General features: G+C 48.7%; 1 protein-coding gene across 1 annotated transcript; it reads right to left on the reverse strand.

Moving 5' to 3' along the window:
• Nucleotides 1–1,240: 1,240 nt before the first annotated feature.
• Nucleotides 1,241–18,912, reverse strand: WNT5A (Wnt family member 5A). The gene is made up of 5 exons (XM_054595899.1): nt 18,868–18,912; nt 12,837–12,970; nt 11,393–11,643; nt 6,505–6,797; nt 1,241–2,781 (listed from the first exon to the last, which is right to left on the reverse strand). The coding sequence occupies exons 1-5, from the start codon at nt 18,871–18,873 to the stop codon at nt 2,323–2,325; spliced, it is 1,143 nt and encodes a 380-aa protein (XP_054451874.1). The 5' UTR covers nt 18,874–18,912; the 3' UTR covers nt 1,241–2,322.
• Nucleotides 18,913–25,462: the final 6,550 nt, after the last annotated feature.

A 25,462-nucleotide genomic window follows, 5' to 3' on the forward strand; every position in this document is an offset into this window, starting at 1 on the left:
GAATATTTTACATTAAATAGTTTCTTTTAAAAACTAGGATTGTTAAACTCAACTCTCTTCATAAACATGAATCACTAAAAAGGAACAAAATCTGGTTTAGCAAATAAAAAACTTCATGGTTTTTGTATAATAAAAACCAAAAAAGTGACATTTTAAACTAATTAGTGCTTTTTTTTTTTTTTTTTTTTTTTTTTTTTGCTTGCAATTCACTGCAACTGAGGGGATGTGAATATCCTTGTGCAATAAATTAAGAGCCACCGATGGCTGAGGTGATGTGAAGGCCACTAAGCCTACGAAGGTTGCAAGATATGTGTATCTTTCCAAACTTTTAAAATCATGTAAGTCTGAGATAAAAACACATTTGATGGCACTTTTTAGAAAGAGGTGTCCTGTTTTTAAAAACTTAAATACTAGCTGTCTATGTCATGAACTAGATTTTCCTTAGGGACTCAAATAGGTACTACTAGGTCTACTAGGCACCAGTTTCCACTCTGCCAAATGAACTAAGGAAAGAGAAATGCTCACCATGCTCTGAGTTCTGAATCTCTCGTCATCTCCAAGTCTATGACAAACAAGTAATGCCCTCTCAGGAAAATGTACAGAAATGGAGTTTGGAGAAAAGGGGATGGGGTGGGGAAGATATAAGAAATCTTCAAATCAACATGCATATCAGGGAAGAAAACCTTCCAGGTTCCTCAAAAATGAGGCTGTTTTGTGATGCTCAAGGTAGCATCACATCACGGCCATAGCCCAAGATCAACTTGAAAACCTTTTGGAAAAATCCCAACGGATTGCAATTAAGGACAACCACGCTCTAGACCAAGAAATAACCCCAGAGTGAAGTGTAGTGCTAAGTCACTGGCTGCACTGAGATATAATAACATTTATATTTATATATATGTATATATATGTTATGTACAAAAGACTTTTGAGATATCAGGCACCATTAAACCACATTCCCACCCCACCTTTATAAATGCAACTGTTCAAGTACACTAGGAACAGTTTTAGGGTTCACCTGCAGTATAATAGGAAAAGCTTGAGTGGAGAGTCTAAACACAGGATCGTATCAGTGAAATGCTGTAACACCTCTGTGAACTCCATTAGCCAAGTAATGTCATCCAAATATATAAAACTTCAGCTTCTCAAAATAAAAGTTTTAGGAAAAAAAAAATCCCTAAGTAGTGAACTGTTTTCCAAGTGGAGCTCCCAATGGTTCATTTCCTGTCCTGTAATCAAAGGGGACCCAGTGGAGCTGCGCTTTGGAAATGTGGCCAGCCTCACCTCCTCAGCAACAAGGAGGACTCACACAGAACTCAGGGTCAAGTGGGAGGGCAGGTTTCACTTTTTCCCACAAATGGGTTTTCTGCTCTGGTGCGGTGCTGAACTGCATGCAATTACCTTGTTGTCTGGGCGTAGGGTCTGTGAATGGAATCCGTTTATTATTTTAATATCATTTATTAACCAAGTATCCCTAAGAAAATTACAGTATATTTTCTTTTATATTCAAGCCAACCTCCCCCACCCCTCTCCAAACAAAAGGTCTACCACCCAGAGTCATTTGGGGATGCTTTCCCAATCTGACAACCAAATTCCTGTCACAGCTTCAAATCATTGTCTTAATATAGGAGTTTTAAGTTTTTTAATTTCTGAGGCTTTCCTCCCTGCTCCCCAAGTTTCAGGAGCTGTTAGAATAGGACCATCTGCACATGGAATGTTTGAGAAGCATGAGACACATGATATACTTTTTTTCTTTCAGGGATATAAGATTCTCATTCTTATATTTTAAATTATCATTTTGATAATGTTTCAGGCTGATAGCCCCTGGGGAAGGGGTGGGTTCTCTTCTTTCTGTTTGTTTCTCCAGACCTTTTACCAGAGCATTTACAAATCATTTTGATCACAGAGGCATGGATTTGGACCACCCCCTTCCAACTGGATGTTACTTGTCCCATATGACCCCACTGTTGAGAAAAAGAAAATGTATTTCATTTAACTTCTAGATGTGCACACAACTAAGTCAGGGTATATGTTATTTGCCCCTCATCCTATACCATCAAAAGAAGTCTTGTCTTACCTTTTCAAAGATCCACAAAATAAATATTTTTCTTGGTTCCCACCCCCATTATTGCCAAATAATAATTATAATATTAATAATAAACCACAGAGTTCTTGATGGGAACAGAAAAAAAATGGTTCCGGTTGCAGTTCTTGGGGGGAAATAAAACAATATTAAAAAAAAAAAACAGAATCACTGTACTTTCTATAAATAAGTGGGTCCTGGGGACGGGGCTGGGTGACAGGTGGGCAGTGGGGCGCCCACTATTTGCACACGAACTGGTCCACAATCTCCGTGCACTTCTTGCACTTGACGTAGCAGCACCAGTGGAACTTGCAGTGGCAGCGCTCCGTCTGCACCGTCTTGAACTGGTCATAGCCGCGGCCACAGCACATGAGTTCACAGCCGTCCATGCCTTCAGATGTCTTGTTGCACAGGCGGCCCTGTGTGCCCAGCGAGCCCGTGCTCTCATTGCGCACGCAGTAGTCCGGGCTGGGGTCGATGTAGACCAGGTCCTGCGTGGTGGGAGAGTTGAAGCGGCTGTTGACCTGCACCAGCTTGCCTCGGCCGTTGAGACGCATGGCCGCTGCGCTGTCATACTTCTCCTTCAGGGCGTCACCCACCTTGCGGAAGTCAGCCAGCTGCAACCAGCACGTCTTGAGGCTACAGGAGCCGGACACCCCGTGGCACTTGCAGGCCACATCGGCCAGGTTGTACACTGTCTGTGGGGAGATGGGACAGTCAGTTTACAAACTCATGGAAGAGCCCAGATGTAGGCAGGGCTCTGTTAACAAAGCTCCCCTCTACCTTCTAGGTGGAGCCATGTTCACCAGCAGAACTAGGGCCTGGGCCACTTCCTCCTCATTCCCCACTACCGGAAGTCTGTGTTACTTTCTTTAATAAGTCTACAAAATAAATACGTTTTTAGCCCCTCATTATTACACATCATCATAATAAACAGCCACAGTTTTTTAATAGGAACAGGAAAAAAATTGTTCCAGCTGCTTCTGTTTTGCAGGACAACATTATAGCAACTATTACAGCCTGAACACTCATCCCAGAGACCGTGCACGATTCCTTACCCATACCACATGGACTGATCCCCACAAACAGCCTATGAGGGAAGTGCTATTATCATCCCCATTTCACAGGGAAGGAAAATGAGGCCCAGAGAGGAGAGATACTTACCCAAGTACTAGGATTTGAACCCAGGCAGTTGGGCTTGAAGCTCATGTTCAGTGACTTGCCCATGGGTACCCAGCTGATCAATGGTAGGGCTGAGAGGGGTCCAGACCAGTAAGATAAGGGTTCAGATCTTTACTCACTATTACTATTATTGCTGTGTGTCAGGCACTGTATTAAGAGCTTTTATACACTTTATCTTATTTAATCCTCCCAACAAGGTTATAACATGGGCTGGATTAGATGGTGACACAGTGACAGGGAAGATAAGTGGCCTGCACAGGTCATGCAGCTAGAATGTGGGAGAATTGGGCCTTGATCTCAGGTCTTCTCCCTCCTGCTTCTCAAACAACCCCTAACCCTCCCCTCCACTGCCTAGGCTAAGAGCACCCATCCTAGGCCCAGGCAGACATGGGTTCTGTCCCAACTCTGACCCTGATTCAGGCAATTGGCTTCCCCTCTTGGAACCTCTATTTTCCATCCATGTAGCGGACTGATGGCAACAGCCTCACAGCACTGTTGTAAGGATAAAATCAGACGATGCATGAAACATACTTGGCACGCAGGATATAATCAGTAAATCTGGTCTTTCTCCAGGGTGACAAGGGCATGGCGTCTGAGTCCTTCCCAGTCACCTTGACCTCAGGTCTGGCCCCAAAACACTGTGCCCAGCAGTATGGGAGGTGGCGGCTGCCTATTTATAGTCCTGACAGCCCACAGTTCCTGTACCAGTTACCCTCCAGAGTCCGAGTGCTATTGGCAGGAACTCGGAGGCTGGCGTGAGTTAGAAGGCTCCTTCCACCCAGAACAGCCATGTTCTTCCTCCAGGGATTCCTAGGGGGCTTTCTCGAAAAGGAGGTCAAAGCATATTCCTTTGGCATAAAGAGTTTTAGGCACTCAGCTAGTCTGAGGAAGGGTTTTGCGAACATATTAAACCTTTACTCCCTTTTGAGGAATATAAAAAGCTATGTCCAGAGGAGATGCTAATATGATTTATATGCATAGTGGCTGACTTCCCTGCTCCAACCCCCGATCCGAGAGAAAAATTGTCTTCTATGTAACCTCATCTACCAGGATCCAAGCCCAGCTCACTGCTCAAATTATAAAGCTTACAGGGGGGAAAAAAAACCCTCACTATTTAAAAAAATGCAATTGTTAAATGAAATAATAATATTAAAGGTGCTTTTCCAACTCTGCAAAATTCTCTCTCTCCACCTGGAAATCCCCTGACCCATTCTCCTTGGTTGCTAAGCCCCTGAAGATTTCCCTACAGGAGAGACGTGTAAGCAATCTCCAAAGACAGATGAAAGCACCAACTATGGGCAGAATGGGCCCAGACTGTCAGCCACATCTCTGTCCTGGAGGCATGTCTGGTCTCTGGAGCTGGGCACACCATGTGCAGAAAATAAAGGTGTATGTCTCTGATGAGGACAGGAGCAAGGTCTTCTGGGCTCCAGGCAGAGCAGGTCTGACATCCCCATTGCACAGCCTTGGGCAGGCCACAGCAGGGAGAGCCCGCCACACTGCGGACACCACGGCAGTGAGAGATCTCAGAGAGAAGAGGCCATGTCCCTCTGAGAGCAATTACTGACCTCTCAGGGCAGCACAGGCAAAAATATACAGAGTTCAGTCCTTCCTTGACACCACCAAATGTTCAGCAGCAAATCTGAGAAGATAGGTTAGCTGGAATTGTCTAGATAATCTTGGACTTCTCCATGATTTTACTTCATAATGTTTAGAATTATCACTTATCAATTACTTTACTACCAGCTGACATTAAATGAAGACCCTCGACTGAACCATAGGAAATCATTATTTTATAGGTCAGAAATAGTCACATATTGGTATTTCCTATGGTTCAACCTACTATATCATCTCAGTTTGTTCTCAAGACAACTTCAAGAGATAGTTCATGCTATGGCCATTTAACAGATATGGAAATACGGAAACTGAGGCTCAGGAACATACAGAACTGGATTTTAATCTAGATTTCTCTAATTCCAAAACCTATAGCCCTTCACCCTTAAGCTGCGATATATGAGTTTAATTTAAAAAACCAAAAAGCACCTGGCTTATATCTCACTCTATTAATTTTCTTCCACAGCATGAAGTGGTTCTCCGGGCCTCAGTTTCCCAATCTTTAAAATGAGGGTGTGCGGCCAGAGGGTTCTAAGCCTCCTTCCAGTCCTGGATACTTTACTTTGTGATTATCTTCCCTTTCCTCGCCCCAAAATACAGAAGGGTGAAATCTCTGACCAGAAAGTTCCTGGCACCTACCTTGGGTTCTGTGAAAAAATAATGGCCCTGGTTTTCAATGCTGCCAAAGCTAAGAAAAGTTTTCACCCCTTCATTTTAAAGCAGCCATAAAGTGCCATGTGCTTAACCACAGGGGGAAAAAAAGGGGGGGTTCTTTTGAACTTTTGTGGAGAAACATTTTATGTCCCCACCAGGCGAGGGAAGGAGCAGAATGGGGACCCTCCGGCAGGCCTGCAGAGGCCCTCCTCTCTGGGCACTTCTGAGTGGCTCCCTCGTCTCTTCAGAGCCACCCACAATTGGCCTGATGGTCAGACTACCAAAAATGCTGTAGTTTTCCTAGAAAAGTTCTTTTTTAGAAAAGCCCTCAGTCCATCAAACCTGCTATCTAATGACACAGGGAAGAAAAAGGTAAGTCCTGGAAGCTGGGGTGAGGGTTTCTTAGCTGGGCGCTTACTGGGATAAAGAACTCCCTCTCCCAATTTGGACACAACCACAGACTTGTTCCAGGGAGGAGGGCAAACCTTAGCATTTTTACTTCTGAGCTCGACTGGCCCCAGTTGCACTGGGGATTAATTTAAAAGGCAGAGAAAGATCTTGACAGACAACTGCAGGAGCTCCTTGGCTAGATGGGGGGCGGGGGCGGGGGAGGGAGAACGAGGAAGGAATGATTCACCCCCAGGAGGGCTTTTCTGGGGTGTGCGCCACTCTCCAGAGAGGCCTGTGGCCTATTTGTGTGCTGAAGTGTGGACCGGGAGTTGGGGGTGGGCGGGCGAAGAAGAAAGGCAAGGAGACGGAGAGAAAAAGACAGAGAGAGAGAAAGAAACGAGAAAAGACAGAAAGGGGGTTGGAGACAGAAAGAGGAGGAGACAGAGTCAGAGAGACGAACATGCAGGAACCTACAGAGAGTAGCAGAGGGCGTAGAGACCGGAAGAGGCCCAGCCTGGGGGATAGAGGGTCTCGAGGGAGACTGAGAGGCCTGAGTCTGGGACAAGACCTGGGGCACTCACCCTGCGGCCGGCCTCGTTGTTGTGCAGGTTCATGAGGATGCGCGCGCTCTCGTAGGAGCCCTTGGCGTGGATGCGTTCCCGCTCCCGCGCGTCCACGAACTCCTTGGCGAAGCGGTATCCATACTCGATGTTGTCCCCGCAGCCACCCCACAGCCAGTCCCTCGGCAGGTCCTTGGGACGCGCGGCTCGGCTGCAGCCACAGGTGGACAGCTCGCCCTCCCGGCATGCGCGGCTCATGGCGTTGACCACTCCCGCGGCGCTCACCGCGTACGTGAAGGCTGTCTCGCGGCTGCCTGCGGGCGAGGACTCGGGTCACCGGGGCCGCTGCAGAGGGAGAGCCTCGGCCACACAACAGCCCCTGGCCGGGTGAAGGGTGCGGGTGGAGATGGAGGGAGGGGGCAGAGGAGAGCCTTCTCGAACGGGTGGGTGAACACGTGCTGCCCCTGCTTGGGGACCACGGAGAGCCCCACCCCTGACATACACTCAGGCCCTGCGCTCTCCTGCAGGGAAAGCTAAGAAGACCCGACCCCCTCCCCACCACCCCGGTTCCAAACACAAAAGCAGCAACAAATGAAGAAGTATACACATCCCTTATATTTTTGCACTGGTACTTTAGAGCCAAACACAGGATCTTAGGTAGCGTTGGGCTGATTTTCTCTACAACTCTTTTGAAAATACTGGAAACTACTTATTTCCAAAAATGCACAAGAAAGAAGTCATTGGGGGAAAACTCAGAATTTGGGTAGACTCCCTTACATTTATTTAAATGTTTGTGTTATTTTCATTTTGAGTTACAGGGGTCAGGAGCATAGAATTTGCCAGGCTTAGAGCCTCCAACAGTTTGAGGCCCCAGTGGAACCCAGACACTGCAGTAGCCACGCTTATGGCCACGCGCTAGTTCTACTCACTTCCTCCACCTTCTTCTGCAGCATGAAGTGTGTCTCAGGACAAGGCTCTAGACTTTCCCAGTGGACATTTTCTAAATCCACCCTTAGAAAGTTACACATGAGCCTCCTCTTCTTCAATCCTAAACTGATTGGACTGATACCTCTCATTGTAGATAAGTGTCTACTTATGAAACAGCCTGCTGGTCTTCAAAGCCATTTCTGTGACTCCCTGCCAGCCTGTACCTCAAAGTGTTAGAGTGACGGCAAGAGGACAAAAAGCACAATCTAAAGGGAAGAGAGAGAGAGAGAAAGAAAAGCTTCTTCCTTCACCAGACTTGTAAAGAATATACAAATCTAGAGGAAAAACTGGTTTCCCCTTTCCTAAAATTTGCAAAGACTATCTCCACTGTAAAACAGTTACATGGGAGCCCTATTTGTAAGGGGAAAAATGGAGGCCACCATGGACCACCTTAATCTCCACTTGTACATGAAGACATTTCTAGCTTAACAGAAGCCACTTAGTAAGAATATTGTACTAGGAGAGAGAGAGGAGTAACACCAGGCCAGCTGAAGCTGGACATGGGGGGATGCGGTGAGGGGGCCTCACTTTCCTCAACTATAAAATCAGGTTATTGAACTAGATGTCTAAGAAAAAACAGGCCCTTCTGGCATTAAAATCCCTGTATTAGAATCAGTGTCTCCTGCACTTAAAGAGCTTGCTAACAATCTTTTGTAGGAAGCAGGGGTAGGGGGAGCAGGGGGAGGAGAGTGACACGAGAACAGCTGACGGCAGAACTCGGCCCCAACCAGAAGAGTCACTCTGCAGGAGGGCAGCTGTGTCAGTTCCAGGATCCATCCTCTCCTTGGACTTCTTTTCCAACCTCAGTCCACGGCTGTTCGTGACCCCCCTTCCAGGAATGGCAATGGTTCCCATTCCCCTCCGACCTTCCCTCCCACATTTAAAAAAATGAGTAACTTGAGGCGTGTGCTAGTGGCTAGCAGGAGGATCCGGAAAGTTCCTGTGGGGTGTGACATCTATCTATCTTGCTGGAATTAGTGAGGCAGAGAACACAGGACAGAGTGGAGAGAAATGAGGAGGGAAGACAGATTCTAAGGAGTTATTTAAGGATTACCACATAATACAGAAAATGCTGTGGCCCTGGATGGGAGGCTTATAGAATAAAGAGGTGGCTAGAGGAAGAGGAGATAAACAATCCTTCAGAGATACAGGAAAATAAGACACTGTGCTGTAAGTATACAAAGCATAAAAGGTCTTTTATACAAAACACAATAATGCTGCTTGTTTCAGAAGTCTATCTTAAGCATTTCCTTTTTTTTTTTTTTTGCCCCAGAATGCAAACCTGGTAGAAGTCTCTAAGCAAAGTGGTCACTGCAGGGAAAATGTCTGTTTGAAAAGTGCTCTTTGGCTAATAGCCTGTGGATACAGTCATCCTGGGTGGACTACTCCTGCTTCGTTTAGGTTTCCCTCCCTGTGAATCTACATCCTCTCCCATCCTCACGCTCCTCAAAAATGGCGCCTTTCTGACATATCTTTTCACAGCATGGAAACAAAGAAGAGACGGAGACAAAAGCTGGAAGAAAGGGAAGCATGATGAAAAATGAGAGAGTTTCCAAAATGAAGAGTGAGCACTTCACAAGGCGATTGTGTACAGTGCCTTCAAGGCAATTGGCATCCTAGAAAAATGAGTTGAGGAGGGGTTGAAAGTGTCAGCCCTGAGTTTCTCAGACACAGGTCCGATCACAGGGTCAGATTCTCACGGACAAGAATTGCTGGCGATATCCCTGGTATACTAAGTGCTTTGAAGTAGGTACACACACATACACACCTTTCAGCCTTAAAGGTATTCTGAACTTTCCCTTAGCTCATTTTCTTTTAACGTAACCTTAAATTAAAAAAAAAAAAAGTGAAAGCTAAGTAACTCTCCCACTGTTGGGGTTGGGTTCATATACTCTTCCACCAAAAGCTATTCTGTTTTTTCTTCTCTCTAACTCTATTTTAAATAAATAGAAAAGAAAAAAAAAGGCTCTATCGGTGCTCCAGCACAAGCCCCCAGCAGCAGCTTTCTGTTCTGAGACTCCAGACACCTGGGGAACTTTTGGCAAGGGAGGTGCTGCATCTTCCCAGGACCGCAGCCGATTTGGTGATCATATCTATCAGGGCTCCCTCAGAGGTTGTCCCACCCACTTCCCATCTACCCAGAAGGTAGTATCACACAGATGAGGACCAGAGAGTGTACTTGCAAGGGACAATTAAATATAGGCCTTTGTACCACGGGTTCTGCTTGTTACCTAAGGAAGCAGGCTCTTTGAATCTTGGATCACATTTTAAATAAATCTCCAGCAGAACTCAAATCCACTTAGCAAATGATAGCTTATTCTGAAGAGTTTGGCCCAAAACAGGCTACATATAAAGAAGAGAAGAGGATCTTAAATCAAAGCTGTGTTCCAGAGACTACACGGAAAAATAGTTCCAATTGCTGTTTTCCTTTCTGGTTACCATCAGAGGTGTATGATTTTTGCTAACTCGTATACTTGTGAAAAAGTGGTCCCATACTTTGAGAGGAATTTGAGAGGAAGGCAGTTTAGGGAGAACATATAAGCAAACGTAAGGGGGGGAAGTTGACAACTTACCATTCTGACATAACTTTTTAAAAAAGTGTTTTGTTCACTCCCAATATTAAAATGCAGAGGAATTAAATCTCTACCACCCCCCCAGTTAACTACATAAGACAGCCTATATTCAGGGAAAACTCCTATGTTCCTGAGGCTGAACTAGATTCTCATCCCAGTATATACATTAGCACATTTTAATCATTAACAGGAAAGACAAAGCCCTATGAAACTTTGCAGGCTAGGGCTTCAGACCATTTTCCCATTCAATTAGAGAACTGGCTTCCACTCCTGTATTATTTTAGTTTATGAAGCTGCTTGGCTCAAACATCCACTGACAACTCTTTTTTGTTCTCAATGAATGCACTTTTCAGGGTCTTTTAAAAAAGCATTTTACCCATCTGTGACGGATATTAAGCCACTTTTTATCTTCAGTCAGTATAAACAGTTAATTGCTTTGATAAATTGCTTTTTATTTTAGGAGTCACTGTAGTCATATTAATTATAAGGGCTTGTTTGCATAAAAGTAAAGAGACCTAAAATATTCACACTAGAAAATACACACAGGACCTCATCTGTCAAATAGTATCCTATGCCATTAAACCAAACCAGAGGCAAACTGATTTTTCAAATTCTTTGCCTTTAGTCTAGTTTTAATGTCATCTCCTCCCTGAATGGAATAACAAGTTCAGCAACACACTTAAAATAATCGGACTGTGATACATTTAAAGTTGTTTTTTTATTTTTTTTAAGTTTCGAGGTTGAGGTCTGAAGTATGTGCTTTTTAGATCATGTCAATTGCCAAAATCACAAAAGTAAATTGGATGACTTCTAATTAAAATTCTTTCTGAAACTAAAAATAAAGCTTTTAACATATATCTCTCTGGCCTCAGGGAGTATCTATATTAGGGAAATTAGAACCTGATTCACTTCCAACATGCCCAGCATTCTGAAAGATGACGATTTTTAATTTGGGCCATTTGAATTGCGGCTTAAGTTAGAAAATTGCTTACAGTTAAAAGAGTTTTGAAGCTTAAAATGATATAAATGACTCACCTTTCCTCATCTATGTTTGAGAAGCCAAAATAAGTATGCTGCTTCTATTGTAACCAACATGTTTCTTAGAAAAATTAAGTGTTCAGAATAAAACGAAGGTGTCTTAGATGGTCTCTCCTAATTGGGTTAAAGAAGTCCAAAAGGTAAACCGAGTGCAGGAATAGGAATTAACACAGGTAGCAACAATGACCCTGATCCCCAAGCCACCACTCTGCTGGAAGATGCCCTACTGATCTAGCTGATCAGTAAACCCTAATGACTTTTCTAGGAGAGAAGTTAACATATATTTAAAAGTATGTTAAATAGTCTCCTACCTATCTGCATAACCCTGCCAAACACGGAGGTGTTATCCACGGTACTGCAGTTCCATCGCCGATGTCGGAATTGATACTGGCATTCTTTGATGCCTGTCTTCGCGCCTTCTCCGATGTATTGCATGTGGTCCTGGTACAAGTGGCATAGTTTCTTCTGTCCTTGAGAAAGTCCTGCCAGTTGGCTGCAGAGGGGCTGCGCTCCTATGATATATACTTCTGACATCTGAACAGGGTTATTCATACCTAGGGACCTGAAAAGGGGTGGGGGGAGATCTACATTCAAGATTTACGTGAACTCTTGAGGTGGGCCCCCAGAAAGCATGTCAGCAAGACATAGTTCTAAGCACACAGATGCTTTTCTCTCCTGCTTTTCCTCATGACAAAGTATGAGAAGGGCTTCATAAAACTCCTCTGTTTCAGCTCCACTCAGAAAACGGAGGTATTGTGTAGTCCCCATCCCGCCATCTGGCTCCTCAGTTAGAGTTTTTACTCCCTTCCTTGCACACCCCCTTCGCCATATACCTGAACCAGTATTTCCGAAATCCTCTCAGAAAAGAGACAAACAGCAGTTTCAGGAGAAGACTCTGACCTTAGGGAAAGTGACTTACTTTGCCCCACAAATTGGACAGATCTGCCTTGAAAATGTGCGAATACCTAGAGTAGGCACAATTAGACACGGGTGGGAGATAGCAGTTCCTTCTGACTGATGGGAGAACAGTGGGGTAAGTACACAAACGGAAGAAAATTCACCATGCTCTGGACGTTTTAAAAGGACGCCTTATATATGATTGTGAAGGACCCAAGACAGGGTACCCAGTGAACAGAAGTCATGTTTGACAGTCAGGAAAACACTGCTCATTTACAGGGAAAAATATCCAGAACGCCGTCAAAAATAATCCTCTGGATATACTGCAGCCTATCTGCAAGGGCCCAACCAGAAAGAAACCCTCGTTCAGGGGCATTTGACTACTTCAGTTTTACCTTTTCTTGATTGAATTTTGAACCTAAATACTTCTCGACCTAGAGTTTAGCTGTCTTCCTAGAACTCTCCTTACATTAGGCCCTGAAGGTTAACAACCTCAAGTGACAGAAAAATAAAAGATGGAACTCACTTTTACTACCTAGGGGTGGCAAAAAGTAAATTTTATAGATAGGCTTTCAATTATTAGATAAGTGAATTTTGGTTCCCTTTTATTATATGATGGACTACAAGTATACATCTGAACAAGGGCCTCACAGAAAAAAATCTAGATTTATAGGTTCTGATTCCCTGTGGAGCTGAAGATAAGCTTTACAATATTAGCAAATTAAAAGAAAATTCTTATTTAAAAATACATGTAAATAAAATGTATTATATGTGCCCAAAGTCACGATTCAGCTTAAATATTGGAGCATCGTACAAATGAATATTAAAAAATAAAATATGTACATATAATGAACTTACCACCAAGAATTGGCTTCTATTACAACCTGGGCGAAGGAGAAAAATATGGCCAAAGCCATTAGGAAGAACTTGGAAGACATTGCACTTCCAGCCGTCCCCAAAGCAACTCCTGGGCTTAATATTCCAATCGACTTCTGGAGAGGGAAGAAAGGAGCAGATGTTTATTGCCTCTCAGATAATTTTCAAGCATACAAGTTTAAACAACGGAAGCATCCGGGTCTCTTAAGTTTACTGTTGATTGACTGCGCTTCTCCTCCGTGAGTTTTTGATGAGAAGATATAGGCAGTTTCTTTTTCCAAATTAATCCACCCACGCAACCTCACCAGGAAATCTGATTTCGCTGGGATCTTGCGCGCGGGGCACGCCAACGATTACAAACATGTCTCAATGCTGTTGAGTCAAAGCCCGGGTGCCAGGCGCTGCCTCCTTCCTGCTTGCTCGAGTCCCGCACCCCCTCGCTCCCTTCTAGTTCGCGCTGCGCTCAGTCCCTCCACCGGAATTCACTTGGGAACCCGCCGCCACCCTCGTCCTCTTCCCGACCTGGGCCGAGCAACAAGTGGAGCCTGAATTAATTCCAAGGGCGAGAGGAGCGCGAAGGAGAGTGGAGCGCGCCGCCGGCGGCTGCGGAGGAGGCGGGGTGGCCGGCGCGGGGGTGGGGGTGGGGGCAGGACGCGGGAGGGAAGGGCAGGGGGTGGGGGGCGAGGCCCGGGGGAACAGCGCGCGAGAAAGTGCCCAGCTGGGAAATGCAGCTCTGAATTAACATCGTATGTTTCATAATCAGTTTACGGGCCGGGCCGCTTTGGGAGAAGCCACTTCCAGAGGGGGAAGGACAGCCTGGGTTTCCTTAGGAGGCTCTTCTGCCAGATTGGAGTGGGGAGAAGGAGATGGGGGCCATGGGAGTCAATGCGGAGAGAGAGCTGCTCTCCCAACCAAGGAATTCATAAAACAGGGCGCTCCCTCTGACTTGGTGTATTCCAGAGAAAGGATGGCATCCCAGAGGAAACAAGGAGGTCTGATCTGGGTTCCGCTGTACTCAGAGAGGATCTTTTCCCTGCGCTCCCCACAATCCTCCTCCAAATTCTTTTTCACTCCCCCTCCCACCCCTCCCGTCCCCACTCCTGGCCGCTGCCAAGGAGAAAAGGGAAAGGAAGCCAAGGGGGACTCCAGTTTCCTTTGGTCCTGGTCTGGAGCTGTCGGCCACTTCACCATCACGGCACTGTGAGCCTGGCCTTGGAACACCCTCTTTCTACCCTCCAGCCCAGTTAAGATTCGGTTCGGTCTGTCCTGAACGGTGAGGGTGCAGGGTGAGGCCACAGCCGGTTCAAGTGAGCCCCCGACGGACGGGGCCAGAGATGCGCTGGCTCCCGCGCCGCGGCTAAGTCCCTGGATTCCAGGGCCTGAAGGGCCGGGCGGCGAAGGTTCCAGTCGTCAAGAGTTTCGGGGCAGGGGCCGCCTTGGAAGCTTCCGCTGCCTTTCCTCCCCACTGGTGACTTCTCCACCTGTAGGCGGCGGCGGAGCAAGGAGGTGGCGGCTGCGGGTGGGAGGAGCGGGTTTCCAAGATCCCCTTATACATCTCTGATAAGTGTAACCCGGACGCGCTGCACTTCCCGCAGCTCCCAAGGGAACCCTTCCTCGAGAAAAGATAGGTGAGCCTTTTCCAGGCGGCGGAAGGGCCAGGCCAGGAACCTGCGCGGTGAAAGGGACTGAGGGGACCTAGGCAGCCTTGGGAACGCGAAGGGACTCAGGAGCTTGTCACGGCTTTTCCCGGCCAGCCGCCTCTTTGGCCCGGACACCTCGGGGCTACTCCGAGAAGAAATGCTTGTGTGGTCCCCAGTGCCCGCTAACTAGGGCTCCGCACCCGTGGACCATTGGTCCTCAAAATACTGCAAAACTGCGAGCGCATCCCGGAAAATAGAAACCTGGGGTTTCCCCTGCTGCGGAGAGAGCAGGCTACGTCTCCCCACCCCCTCCCAAAGTGTCAAGTTTCCTCCGGGGAGGGGGTGGGCTGCGAGGTCTGCCTTCGCGCGCGGCCCATGCTGCAGTCGACTGTCCCCATAGGCCGAGGCCGCGCTCGCATACACTCACGCATTTTCATACACTCACACGCGTGCACAGATACACACGCTCTGATGAGCTTCCGAGACTGCTGCACGGATTGCTGCTGGCCGCGCGCACTTTCTGAGCTTCCCGGCGGGCGGGGCGCGCGGGGCGGGGCGCGGGCAGAGGAGAAATTGATAACAGATTCGGCGGATTACAGCGGATCTCTTTGTTAGAGGCGAAGCCACACAAACCGAACCCACTCTCGGCCAACGACCCCGAGGGAAGTCCACCCCTTTCCAGAGCTGGGGCCAACTGGGAGTGGGCCACTGGGTCTCTGCGACTCGGGTCTCCCCAGCTCCAGGCTGGGGGTTAGCCAAAGGTGTCCCCAAGGGGATCCGCAGGAGAGTCGGGCGAGTCGCGTCTCCACTTAACCCCGCGCGCTTGCCCGGAAACACCTTGGCCCTCTTCCCGCTCGAAACCCCGCGCAATCCAGAAAAGGCCCCACAAGTTTGAAACATTGAAGGAACCCACAGCGAACTCACTAATAAATACATGGACTCCGCTGGGTAAACATCCTTGTTTTGTTTACCAAGAGATTTGATCCGAAAAGACAGTACGAAATGGGACCTCTCCGGAGACTGTTCTAGGCAAAAGCTGAGTTTACCAAAGAATGGACTGTTTTCGAACGCTTCCAGGGCCCGGGAAAGTCGACTTCGTAAGGATCCTCGGAACCTGTTCCTTGTCTGGGTTGAGAAGGAGGGTGCATTTGAGAAAGGTTCGAGCGCAGGGGAGAGGTGAGGGTGGGGGGGGGGGGCGGGGTAGAACGTCCTCGTGCCTGTTTCCAGCCCAGAGCAGCTCATTGTAGTGGCTGCTTATTCTGTCTCTCCTCCACAGGTTTCGCACTGGATCAAAGGTGTCCCTAACCCTCTTTTAAAATCAACAGCAGTGCGGGCGGGGAGCGATAAGGGGTGAGAGAGAGGAAACCGTCCTGCTGGTTAAAAGTTCGCAGACGCTCGCGCGCGACGCCAAGCATCGGAAGGCACGCGCAAACCCGCCGCCCCAAAAAGAAATTCCACAAAGAGAAGGCGAAGATCCTGCACCCTCGGTCACTGGCGTTCTCTTGGTCTGGGCATCCCCTTCCATCAGGCTCTTCGCGGCCAGGTCTCCCCAAGTCTCTGAGAGTGGAAATGATGAGGCAAACCAATTTGGAGGAAATGAATTTGACCTGGGCTCGCGGTATCGAAAGGGGCAGGCAACTCCGAGAGCCGCAGTTCTTGGTGGGAAATAAACTTTGTTTTCCCAACTGTGATCTCTCCCCAAAGCAAGGAGAGAGATGGAGAAAACTGCGGAAGAAAAATTCGGTTGCAGCCACAACGTTGGGCTGTCCTGCCTCGAGAACGCCAACAGAAGTGGGAGGGGATGATGAAGGATGAGCCGGCCAGGGCTGGTAGGAGGTCCGCTTTGGGGGAGCAGACAAGGAACCAGCGCGCTCCCCCACGCCTCTATGCTGCGTGCAAGGGGGCCGCGGCTGAGGTGTATACACAGCGCTGTGTCGGGGCTGGGTGGGGTGGGGAGAGAGAAGGTGGAGGAAGTTCCGGAGCCCAAATCAGTGCAAGGAACCTGAGCCGCCTCTGCCTGCCCCGACTCGGAACCAACAGCAGGTCCGGTAACCAGGAGTCTCCAAGGAAGGAATAGGAGCCAAGTCTAGTCACCCAGTCCTGTTCCCTGCCTTCCTTCGGCCATCCCTAGAACAAGGTTCTACACACCGCAAGATCCCCCCACCCCACCCCGCGCCCTCCCTCTGTCCCGCCCACCCCCCCCACACACCACTTATTCCTTCTCACACGGAATGTCTATCTTTCTCAGCACAGGCTCTCAACTTTGTCCAGAGGAAGAGCAGTGTCTGGTTGAATGATAAAGAAAATTCAACATCATTCCCCTCCCTCCTTCAGAGGCAGCTTCAAATTTTTTATAGACGAAGAAACTGAGGGCGAGAGAAAGCAACACTTGTCCTCGATCACAGAGAAAACTGGTGAGAGCTCCAAGACCAGACTCGAGGCCTCTTACAGGGCGACGCTTTGGTTCCTACGTTTTGGGGAAGAGGTACCAACTCTTCCTCCACTCGCCCGAGCCCAATTTGCTGGGTCGGACCCTTGGCCTCTTTCGTATTGCAGTGGCGGCGCAGTGCAGCCGGTCGTTTGGGGGCCTCCGAGCGGCCCTCCCGAGAGAGTGGGAAATGGTGGTCAGGAGGAAAGAGCCAAGTCAGAGGTGGGGAGCTAGAAGCGAACAGCTACCGACTCGCCCCAACGAACCGACTCTGAGGCGTCCTACCTCAAGGCAGCCAATAGGGGGCAGCCGGCACCGCACGGCGGGGAATAAAGGCTGCGGGAAAAGCTGAGCTCCGCGCGCACGGTACTAACCCCTTGTGCACCGGAGCTCTCCAATGAGGGGAGGGAAACGGTGAAAGAGACTCTCGGGTCGGGCTTCCGGAGGTGGGGTTCTCCTTCGTGGGGCCGTGCGGGACTAAGGCTAGTATAGCCAGGACCCAAGAAAAACTGACCTTCCCTTTCTCTCCCACACACGCAAGGGACAGATCCGCACACCCGGACACACAATTTCCACTGCCTTTCCATCGCTTGCGCGCTCTCAGCAATACGCTCTCGGAACTCCCCTGGCAGAGGCTGTCTAGAAACTAAATCTCCGCATCTGGCTGGAGCCTCAGTGAACGTAGGCAGTAGGACAGGGGCTGAGAAGGTGTGATCCCACTGCTGGCTACAAGTGACTTCCAAACGAGTTGTCCATCTAAAGAAAGAGGAGAGGAGAAGGGGCCCCGATGCCTGACTGGGTTTAGAAAGTAAAGCAAGGCCGCAGGGTCTTCAAGCTTGCGGGTTTTTAAAACCCGCTTTTGAGGGAAAGGGGAATTTGTTTGCTTTTAGGAAACATCCCAATTCTAATTTCAACCTTATTTTCTAGAAAACTTAAAATTGGAGAGATCAACAAAAATGGAAGGATGGAAGCTTTGAGTACAGACAGGAAAAGTTTTTCGGAAAATACAAGTTACATTGCAGGAAGAAATGTTAACTTCTCGTAAAAGTGAACTCTCGGTGACCCTCGGAGTGTGTGACTCGGCTTTAACATACAACTGACAATTAAAACAAACAAGAGTTCACAAACTGCCCCCCGCCCGCTCTCCCAACTCTGAGGCCCAAATGTCTCCAAAGGGCAAGGCAGATTCCGCGCAGGGGTCGGAGCGCGATTTCCCAGCGGACAGGATTAGAGCCACCACCGCCAGCACTCCCCGCCCCCATCACCGCTGCTAAGTGGCAGAGCTCACCCAGTGGCGGCTAATAATGCTAATAACGCGACCCTGCTCCCCGCGCCGGGGTGCGCGCTGGCCCCCCGCCAGGCACTCTTAAAGGTACAGGGTCCGCAGCACTAGGGTTCCCCAGCCAGGACGAGCTGCAGAGGGCGAAGGTTGCGTTTCTCTGGGGCATTCGGCCCCTAGTCCAGCTGCCCCGTCTCCCAACCAAGGAGTCCTACTCCTTTCTAAGTCCTGGCCACACACCTTCTCGGTGCCTGCGCAGTGGGCACTTGGTAAATATTTGTTGAATTGAATCATTATCCTGTTCTGAAATATACATAGTAAGTACACTCGAGTTTCTCAGGGCCAAAGGGAAGTCATCCGTGAACCGCACTGTTTTTCTGCCTTGGCTCTTCCCCACTTTTTCTCGAAAGTCGAAAAGGTCTGCAGAACGTTTGGTGGGACAAGACTAGATCTCCGGGAATCGGAGGCAGTGCGCGGGAGGTGCAGGGCGAAGCGGTAGGGGTCCCTACCAGCCCCGCGGGAGCTCCAGCTTTTCGAGGCGGTAGGAGAAATGGAGGGATAGAAAGAGGTGGGGGGTGGTGGAGGGAATCAGTTAACTTCCATAAGAAAAACGAAGTCGAGGGGAGAAAAGAAGTGGCGAGCGTCGGCGGCGCACTGAACACCTACCTTCATGGCGAGGGGGAGGGGGTCCGGAGAGGAAGTCGCCACCAGAGGAAGGGCAGCGGAGGAATCCAAGCGGAGCGGCCGGGTTAAACCTGGGTGGACAGTCCGGCACAGAGCTGAGGGCTCCTCCTGGGCGCGTCCGGCAGGCGCAGGGAATCGGAGCCGAAGCGATCTTTGCAGCCCGAGTCTGGGGGCCCGAGCCGGAGCAGCGCTGGGATGCGCCCAGGAACCGAGGGGGCGCGGAAGCCCGCCGGATCGCAACAGAGACTGGGCCCGGCCAACGCGCAGCAAGGGAGTCGCGGGTCCGGCGAGGGCGCGCAGGCGACTGTTCCGCGGCGAGGCGCTCCCTCTCCAACGTCCATCAGCGACGGCGGTAATTAGGGCTTTCCAACCCCAAATGTGGGCGTGATTGTGCAAAAGACTTTACAACAAATAATAAAAAAAAAAAATTCTTCAGAAGAGGGTGAAAAAAATGCCCCACTACTCCACTCTGGCCTGGGGCGGGGTAGGGGGGGGCGATCCGTGCGCCCAGGTGCCCCCAGTTCATTCACACCAAGGATTCTGCAAACTCCTGGCGGCTCACGCCCTCCTGATCTCCAGCTCCTCCTCTCCAAGTCTGTGGCCGAAACGTCTGCTTCCAGGCGCTGATCTTGCGGCCGCGAGTGTGTGGACGTCTGTGTACACACAGACACACACCCAAACACACACGCACGCACACACACACACACACACACACACTTCAGCTTTGGGGCCACAGAACAATCAGGCGCGCATGGCTTTTTCTCCGGGAGATGCCGCTGAAAACGCACAAGTCGCCATCCAAGCCGTAAAAGTCAGCGCCAACTTTTGTCCTTTCATTTTAGGGTTTGGCAAAAAGGGGGCGCAAAATGGGTAGTCGTCCCCGGATGTTCTGCCGCGCGGTGGTTTCAGAGGGCGACTGCCCCAGGGGAGACACGGGCTCCCCCCTCCCCACCCCCTTCTTTCTCTCTTCGGGTTAATCCCCCTCCTTTCCCCGCCTTTCCAGGGCGAGGGGCGACGCGAAGCGAGGGCACGGAGGGCGTGGGGCTGGGGAGGGGTGAGGGGCTCCGCGGCGGCTGCTCAGCTCCGGAGGTCCATGGCCGGCGCGGCTGCCCACCTCCGCGTTTGGCGCCCGGGCCCGAGGGGCGGGAGAGCGAGCAGGCGGGCGGCGCGCGGTCGAGGGCACGGCGGCGGCGGCGGCGGGAGGAGCTCGCCGGCAGCGGCCGCGCAGAACCGGACTCCGGACGGCGGGGGCGGCGTCGTGCAGTTTGCAGCAGACTTCCACGCGATCCTGTGACCCGCAGACAGACTGACCGACCACAGCGACCGCGTCCCCCCCCACCCACCCCCGGCCCTTCTGGCCAACGGCCGCACTCTCTCCCTCCCTCTCTCCGGACTCCTCTTTCCCCTGGTGTTCTCAGAGAAGAAAAAAATATATATACATATATATTCTTTTTTAAGTTGCAGAACCAAAGGCTGCTGAAAAGAAGAGAGGGAAGGGGGGAAAAAAAAGAAAGGAAAAAAAAAAAAACTCTACTTTGCCTATGCGCATGCGTGGTGAGGCCGGCCTATGACAAACTCCGCAGGATTTTAAAGTCGTACCACGGGCTGGGGTGCAGGGGGGCGGAATACACTCTCTGCAAGAGCCCCCTTCTCTCGACTCCCCATCCCCCAGGCATCTGCTGAAAGAGAGATCCACTCCGCAGCCGCTGCCCTCCCGTCGCCAGACTCTCTGCTCTCCTTCCAAAACCACCGATCTGCGGAAGGCTGAACCCCAACTTCCAAGGCAGGACTCTTCGGCTTGCCTGTCCCAGGCCACTTCCACAGGGGCTGCACGGGGGCTGCTGCCCTGGCAGGGGGCCTCTTAGAGGACCTCCTCTGCATCCTTACTACTGAGGGAAAGTTCCCTAAACCCGGGGTCTGGAGAATAGGATAGTCGCACACATCCTGCAAAGCCCCCAGCGTAGTAGATTTGGGTACTTGGGTGCCCGATTGAACTGAATGGGACCCCAGCGCATCCCAGTGGGACGCGTGGTCTTGCCGGATGGATCTTGGTGAGTGGGTCTTGCCGGATGGATCTCAGGTGAGAAAGAAGCCTGCGAAGTTCAGCAAAACCGGGTTCCGGCCACTGGAACTTCTAAACACTTCTGGACACCTGTGATTGTTGGAACCCAGTCTGGGCAGGGTTGGTGGATGTGTGTCTCCACCTTCAGGCCCCCAAACAATGCCTCACACTGGAGCGCAATTCTTGTTCTCAATCCTCCCCATGCCCCAGACATTCCAGGTAGAAGACAGGCAGGCAGGCAGACACACAGCCCCCTCTCAATTTCTGCCATCCATGTGGCATGCACTTGACCTTAGGAGGAAAAGCCATAGCCTGGGTACTTCAGGGTGGTGTCTGTTTTGTTTTACTACTTTCTTACCCCATTCCCACCCCTAGGTGACCATCCCAGGGTGTTCAGGGAGAGGTTCTGGTGACACTGTCACTCCCTTCGCAGCCCCTTCCTAGTCCTTACTTGTCTCAACTGACTGGATCCCTTCCCAGCCCTGACCTTTGCCAGACACACCAAAGTGTCAAGAGTGGGCTTTCCACAAACTGCAAGAGATGCCCTTGCTTCCACAGGGCTTGCTTGCTTTCTCCAGGGACACACACAGCCTTAAGGAGGGTCATCGAAGATCCCCTTGGGACATCTCTCCTTCATCTCCTGATTCCACTTTCCCCTCACCCTCTCTAGGCCTTCACCATTTCATTACCCCGTGGGCATTTTCCAGTTTTCCAATCTAGCCTGAAACTTGCTTTGGGGAGGTGAGGATCTAAACAAGAGGGGTCTCTGCCTGCCATATCCATTCTCCCCCCATTCCTCTCCCCACTCCGTTGTGCCCAGCCACTGCAGCCTGGGATACTCCTGACTGGGGAAGAACCCAGGCCTCTGGACAACATTCCGCAGACCCAGTTCCAGGGAGGGCGGAGGCACTGAGAGGTGGCAGGAAATGAGGAGGCTAAGAATACAGCTCAAACAGAGGGCTGAAGTCACTGGGCACCTGAGTGCCTGGCGACAGTGTGCCAAGATGATCCTATTCCTAAGAGGGAAAGGGCCATTAATGTAAGGACTTGACCCATTCATACTAGCCAGTCCAGAAACACTGGATACCTACCATAAATCTTTTATTTTAATTGCTATGTTCTGAATTACCTGGATGTTTTCTTTCCAATTGCCTTTGCTTCTTTATGCAGATACAGTCCTAACGGTTTTACTTCCTGCTTTGCTGTTTTTTCTCTAGTAGAAGGTGGTGTTAGATAGTGTGTAAAATTATGAACTCTGACACCTGGAGTTCCAGTGCCCTCTCTGCCACTTTCTAGCTGTGAAAACTTGGATTATAATGAGCTATCACACAACAAAGAAAAACAGAAACGCAGTGACCTACTAGGTAGGGATGCAGTAGAAGTGTTGAGGATAACGTTGAAAATCAGGGATGGAGGGAGAATGAATAGTAATGCCCAGGGAGCACTTAAGGTTGGTCAGGCACTGAGTGGACACTCGATACCTGCTCTTCTACAAAAAGCAGCTCTGAAAACAGAGGTTTCAAAACTCCTTTGGTGGCAAAACTATACGTCACGTGACAAGGTCATTTACAGTATTAATTTATCCCAGTTAGAGTGAATGTTCATACTGTTCACAGAAGAATACGAACAGTATTGGATTACTGGGTACTTCCCCAGACCTCACTGGGGCTCTTGGCAAACTAAATAATCATATGCCTTATTTTATCTTTCAAAAAATTTCAAAATTTCCAACAAACCTATCTGACCCCAAGGGCTTCAGATGAAGGACAGTGAATTTTGTCTGATGACATGAATAATGAGTGTGCTGAAATTATGCCCTGTGAGGATCCAATAAGCTCTGTGACAGTGTTTTCATGGCTGTAACAGTGCCTGGCACTTAGTAGTAGCTCAATAATATTTGTTGAATGACCAAATGTATCCATGCATGAATGAAAGGATTATTTCCAAAGGAAAAATATCAAAGGGAACCAATTGGAAACCCCTTTGAGCCCTCAGTCAGGGGTTGCAACTCTGGAAAGCCAGGCTCAGTAGCAAGAGCCAATCCCACTATGGGTATTTGTTGATTTGTCTGGTCAATGAACAGTGGAAAGGAAGAAATCCATCTCTCTCTATCTCCATCTTCAAAGGTCCTGTTCCACAGACCTCCAGGTTTTGGGACTCCACCTTTCCCCCTTACAAATCGTGTGTGCATTTGGGTATATGTACTCAGATTGAGTCATCTGCAGACACACTGGTAAGGCATCACCACGCTCCACTCATTAAAAATGTGTTTGAGCCTGTGGAACAAATAAATCAATATTTTTGGCTGCTCTCCCAACAGGGTTATTTCACAAAACAGAGTGCAAGATAAGAAATTTAGGAACGATCTCATCCATGTGCCCCTTTCCCCGTGGGAGAAAGCAGGGCCTGGGTTGACATTCTGGGAAAATCTACCCCCCTTTTATGCCAGGCAAATAATATTTTATGGCCCTGGGTTTATGGTGGTGTTTTAATGATCCGCTATAGAAAGCGGTTTTCTCTCCAGTCACTAGAATTTGTCAAGAAGGGCTGCAGGCCATAAAAAAGGGATGGGCCCCAGGGACAAAGAGGCTCCATCTTCTGAAATAAACTAATAAAGAGTCCCAAAATGTTTACTCCTTCACCTCAGAGTCAAGACCAGCAGGGCTGCCTGTGAGGGGCCCCCAGATGGAGCACTAAAGGAGACAAAGAGGCCGGAAGCGGGCCAGGAACTTCCTCACCACCACATGGCCACAGTCAAAGTAATATTCTCATATTGTATTTCCACCAGCCACTGGCCTGTGGGGGGAACAGAGGCTTCCTTGAGGTTAGAGGATATATTTGGACAGAGCTGACTCAAGGAGGCTCCTTGAAAATCTCAAGCTCTCCTAGAACTAGGCCTCCTAACTTATCAGAGTGGCCTCCTAACTTAGGGCCCTCTTTATTTTTACAGTCAAGTACGTGTGTGCTCCCAAGCTCTCAAGGTTGGTTGGGGGGACTGAGTGGATACTTTGATTTTTTTAGTTTTAAGTAATATCAGGGTCAAACAGACCTGAGTCTGAATCCCAGCTCAGCCTCTTACTGATTGACAGACCCTACAGGGGTCTCTTCCCCTCCTGCCTTGATATCCTCATCTGTGAAGCAGAATATATTATGGCTGCTTTAACAATTGAGGTGATGTACAGAAGGCGTTGGTCCATCCTCTGCCCATGGCAGCAGCTGCTGTGATCATTCTAACACTGGGAATATCTGTCCATGGGCCCTGGGTAAAACCCTGAGACAAATGAGTTGCCAGAGGTGGAAGGAGCCAGGGTTCCCAGAAAATGGAAAGAAATGTGGGAGGTGATTATAAGATTATCTGCCATGTCTGCATGATAGAATTGAATAACAGTGAGGCCAATAACTGATAATAATGAGTATTACATAATAATAATAAGTGCTGGTAACATTTGTTGAGCTGTTACTATATGCCAGATACCAGCCACTGTGTGAACTCTCCTATTATTGCTTTGTTTCACCTTTACTACTTCATAAGGTAAATTCTATTATTATTCACACAATGTGGAGAAAAGGAAGGTTCAAAGAGACTACAATTTCTATAAACCCAAGGTGTTGTAGTGTTCAACCCCAAGAGTTGGAACCCTGATAATCTGACTCTAAATAACAGAGGCTTAACCACCATACTTTATTTACTTATAAATAAAGACAAAATTTTTCTAAAGGTGTTTCCCTGGTTCCTGAAATGTGTCCACACTTTCCCCCAGACTCTCCCACACAAGGCTTACCTTAAGTGGACAGAGTCTGATAAGAGAAATAGTTTTCCTCTGAAGACAGACAGTATTTGATTTCTCTGCCTTCTTGTCACATTGTTGTCCTTTTTTTTTTTTTTTGAAAAGCTCTTTTCACAGGCCTTTTCTTACAAAACTGTCAGTTTTGTCTATTCTATATTTAATACGGTTCGCTGAGCATCTAGATGCTGGATTTAGAACATAGATTTGCCATTTCTGGAGAACGCGAGTCTCTTTACTAACATGAGAAAAGCTTTCTTACCTGAGAGAAGAAAATGCTGGAATTTTTATTTTGTCTTATTTATTATTTACAATTTTAAATATTGGGTGCCTAAATCTGTGTATTAGGATTTAGAAATCTGCATTAGGTATTCTCAATGATTACTTTTGTTCCCAAATAACCCATTACACAGCCTTACCCCTTTGGGTATATAATAACAAGTTTTTTAACTCTTTAGTTAAGTTCCTTTTTTTTCCTGAAAGGAGAATCAAGAAAACTGTAATATTTTTCCAAAATTTTGGACTTAAGCACATTGTGAAACTGGCTGTCAGAATAGTTCTCATTAGAAAGCAGCTGGATAATGCTCAGATTCAGTTCTAACTGGATATAATATAGATCAAATCGATTCCTTCCAAAAAGGAAACAATGAACAGTCCTCCTTTCTTGACCTAGAAAGCCAGCCTGGAGGTCACATTTGAGTGAGTGTTAAAGTGGACTTTGTCCTGAGAG

The sequence above is a fragment of the Pteronotus mesoamericanus genome, unplaced genomic scaffold (genome assembly GCF_021234165.1).
Source record: "Pteronotus mesoamericanus isolate MK-2021 breed Mesoamerican mustached bat unplaced genomic scaffold, CSHL_Meso_final scaffold_54, whole genome shotgun sequence".
Classification (NCBI taxonomy): domain Eukaryota; kingdom Metazoa; phylum Chordata; class Mammalia; order Chiroptera; family Mormoopidae; genus Pteronotus; species Pteronotus mesoamericanus.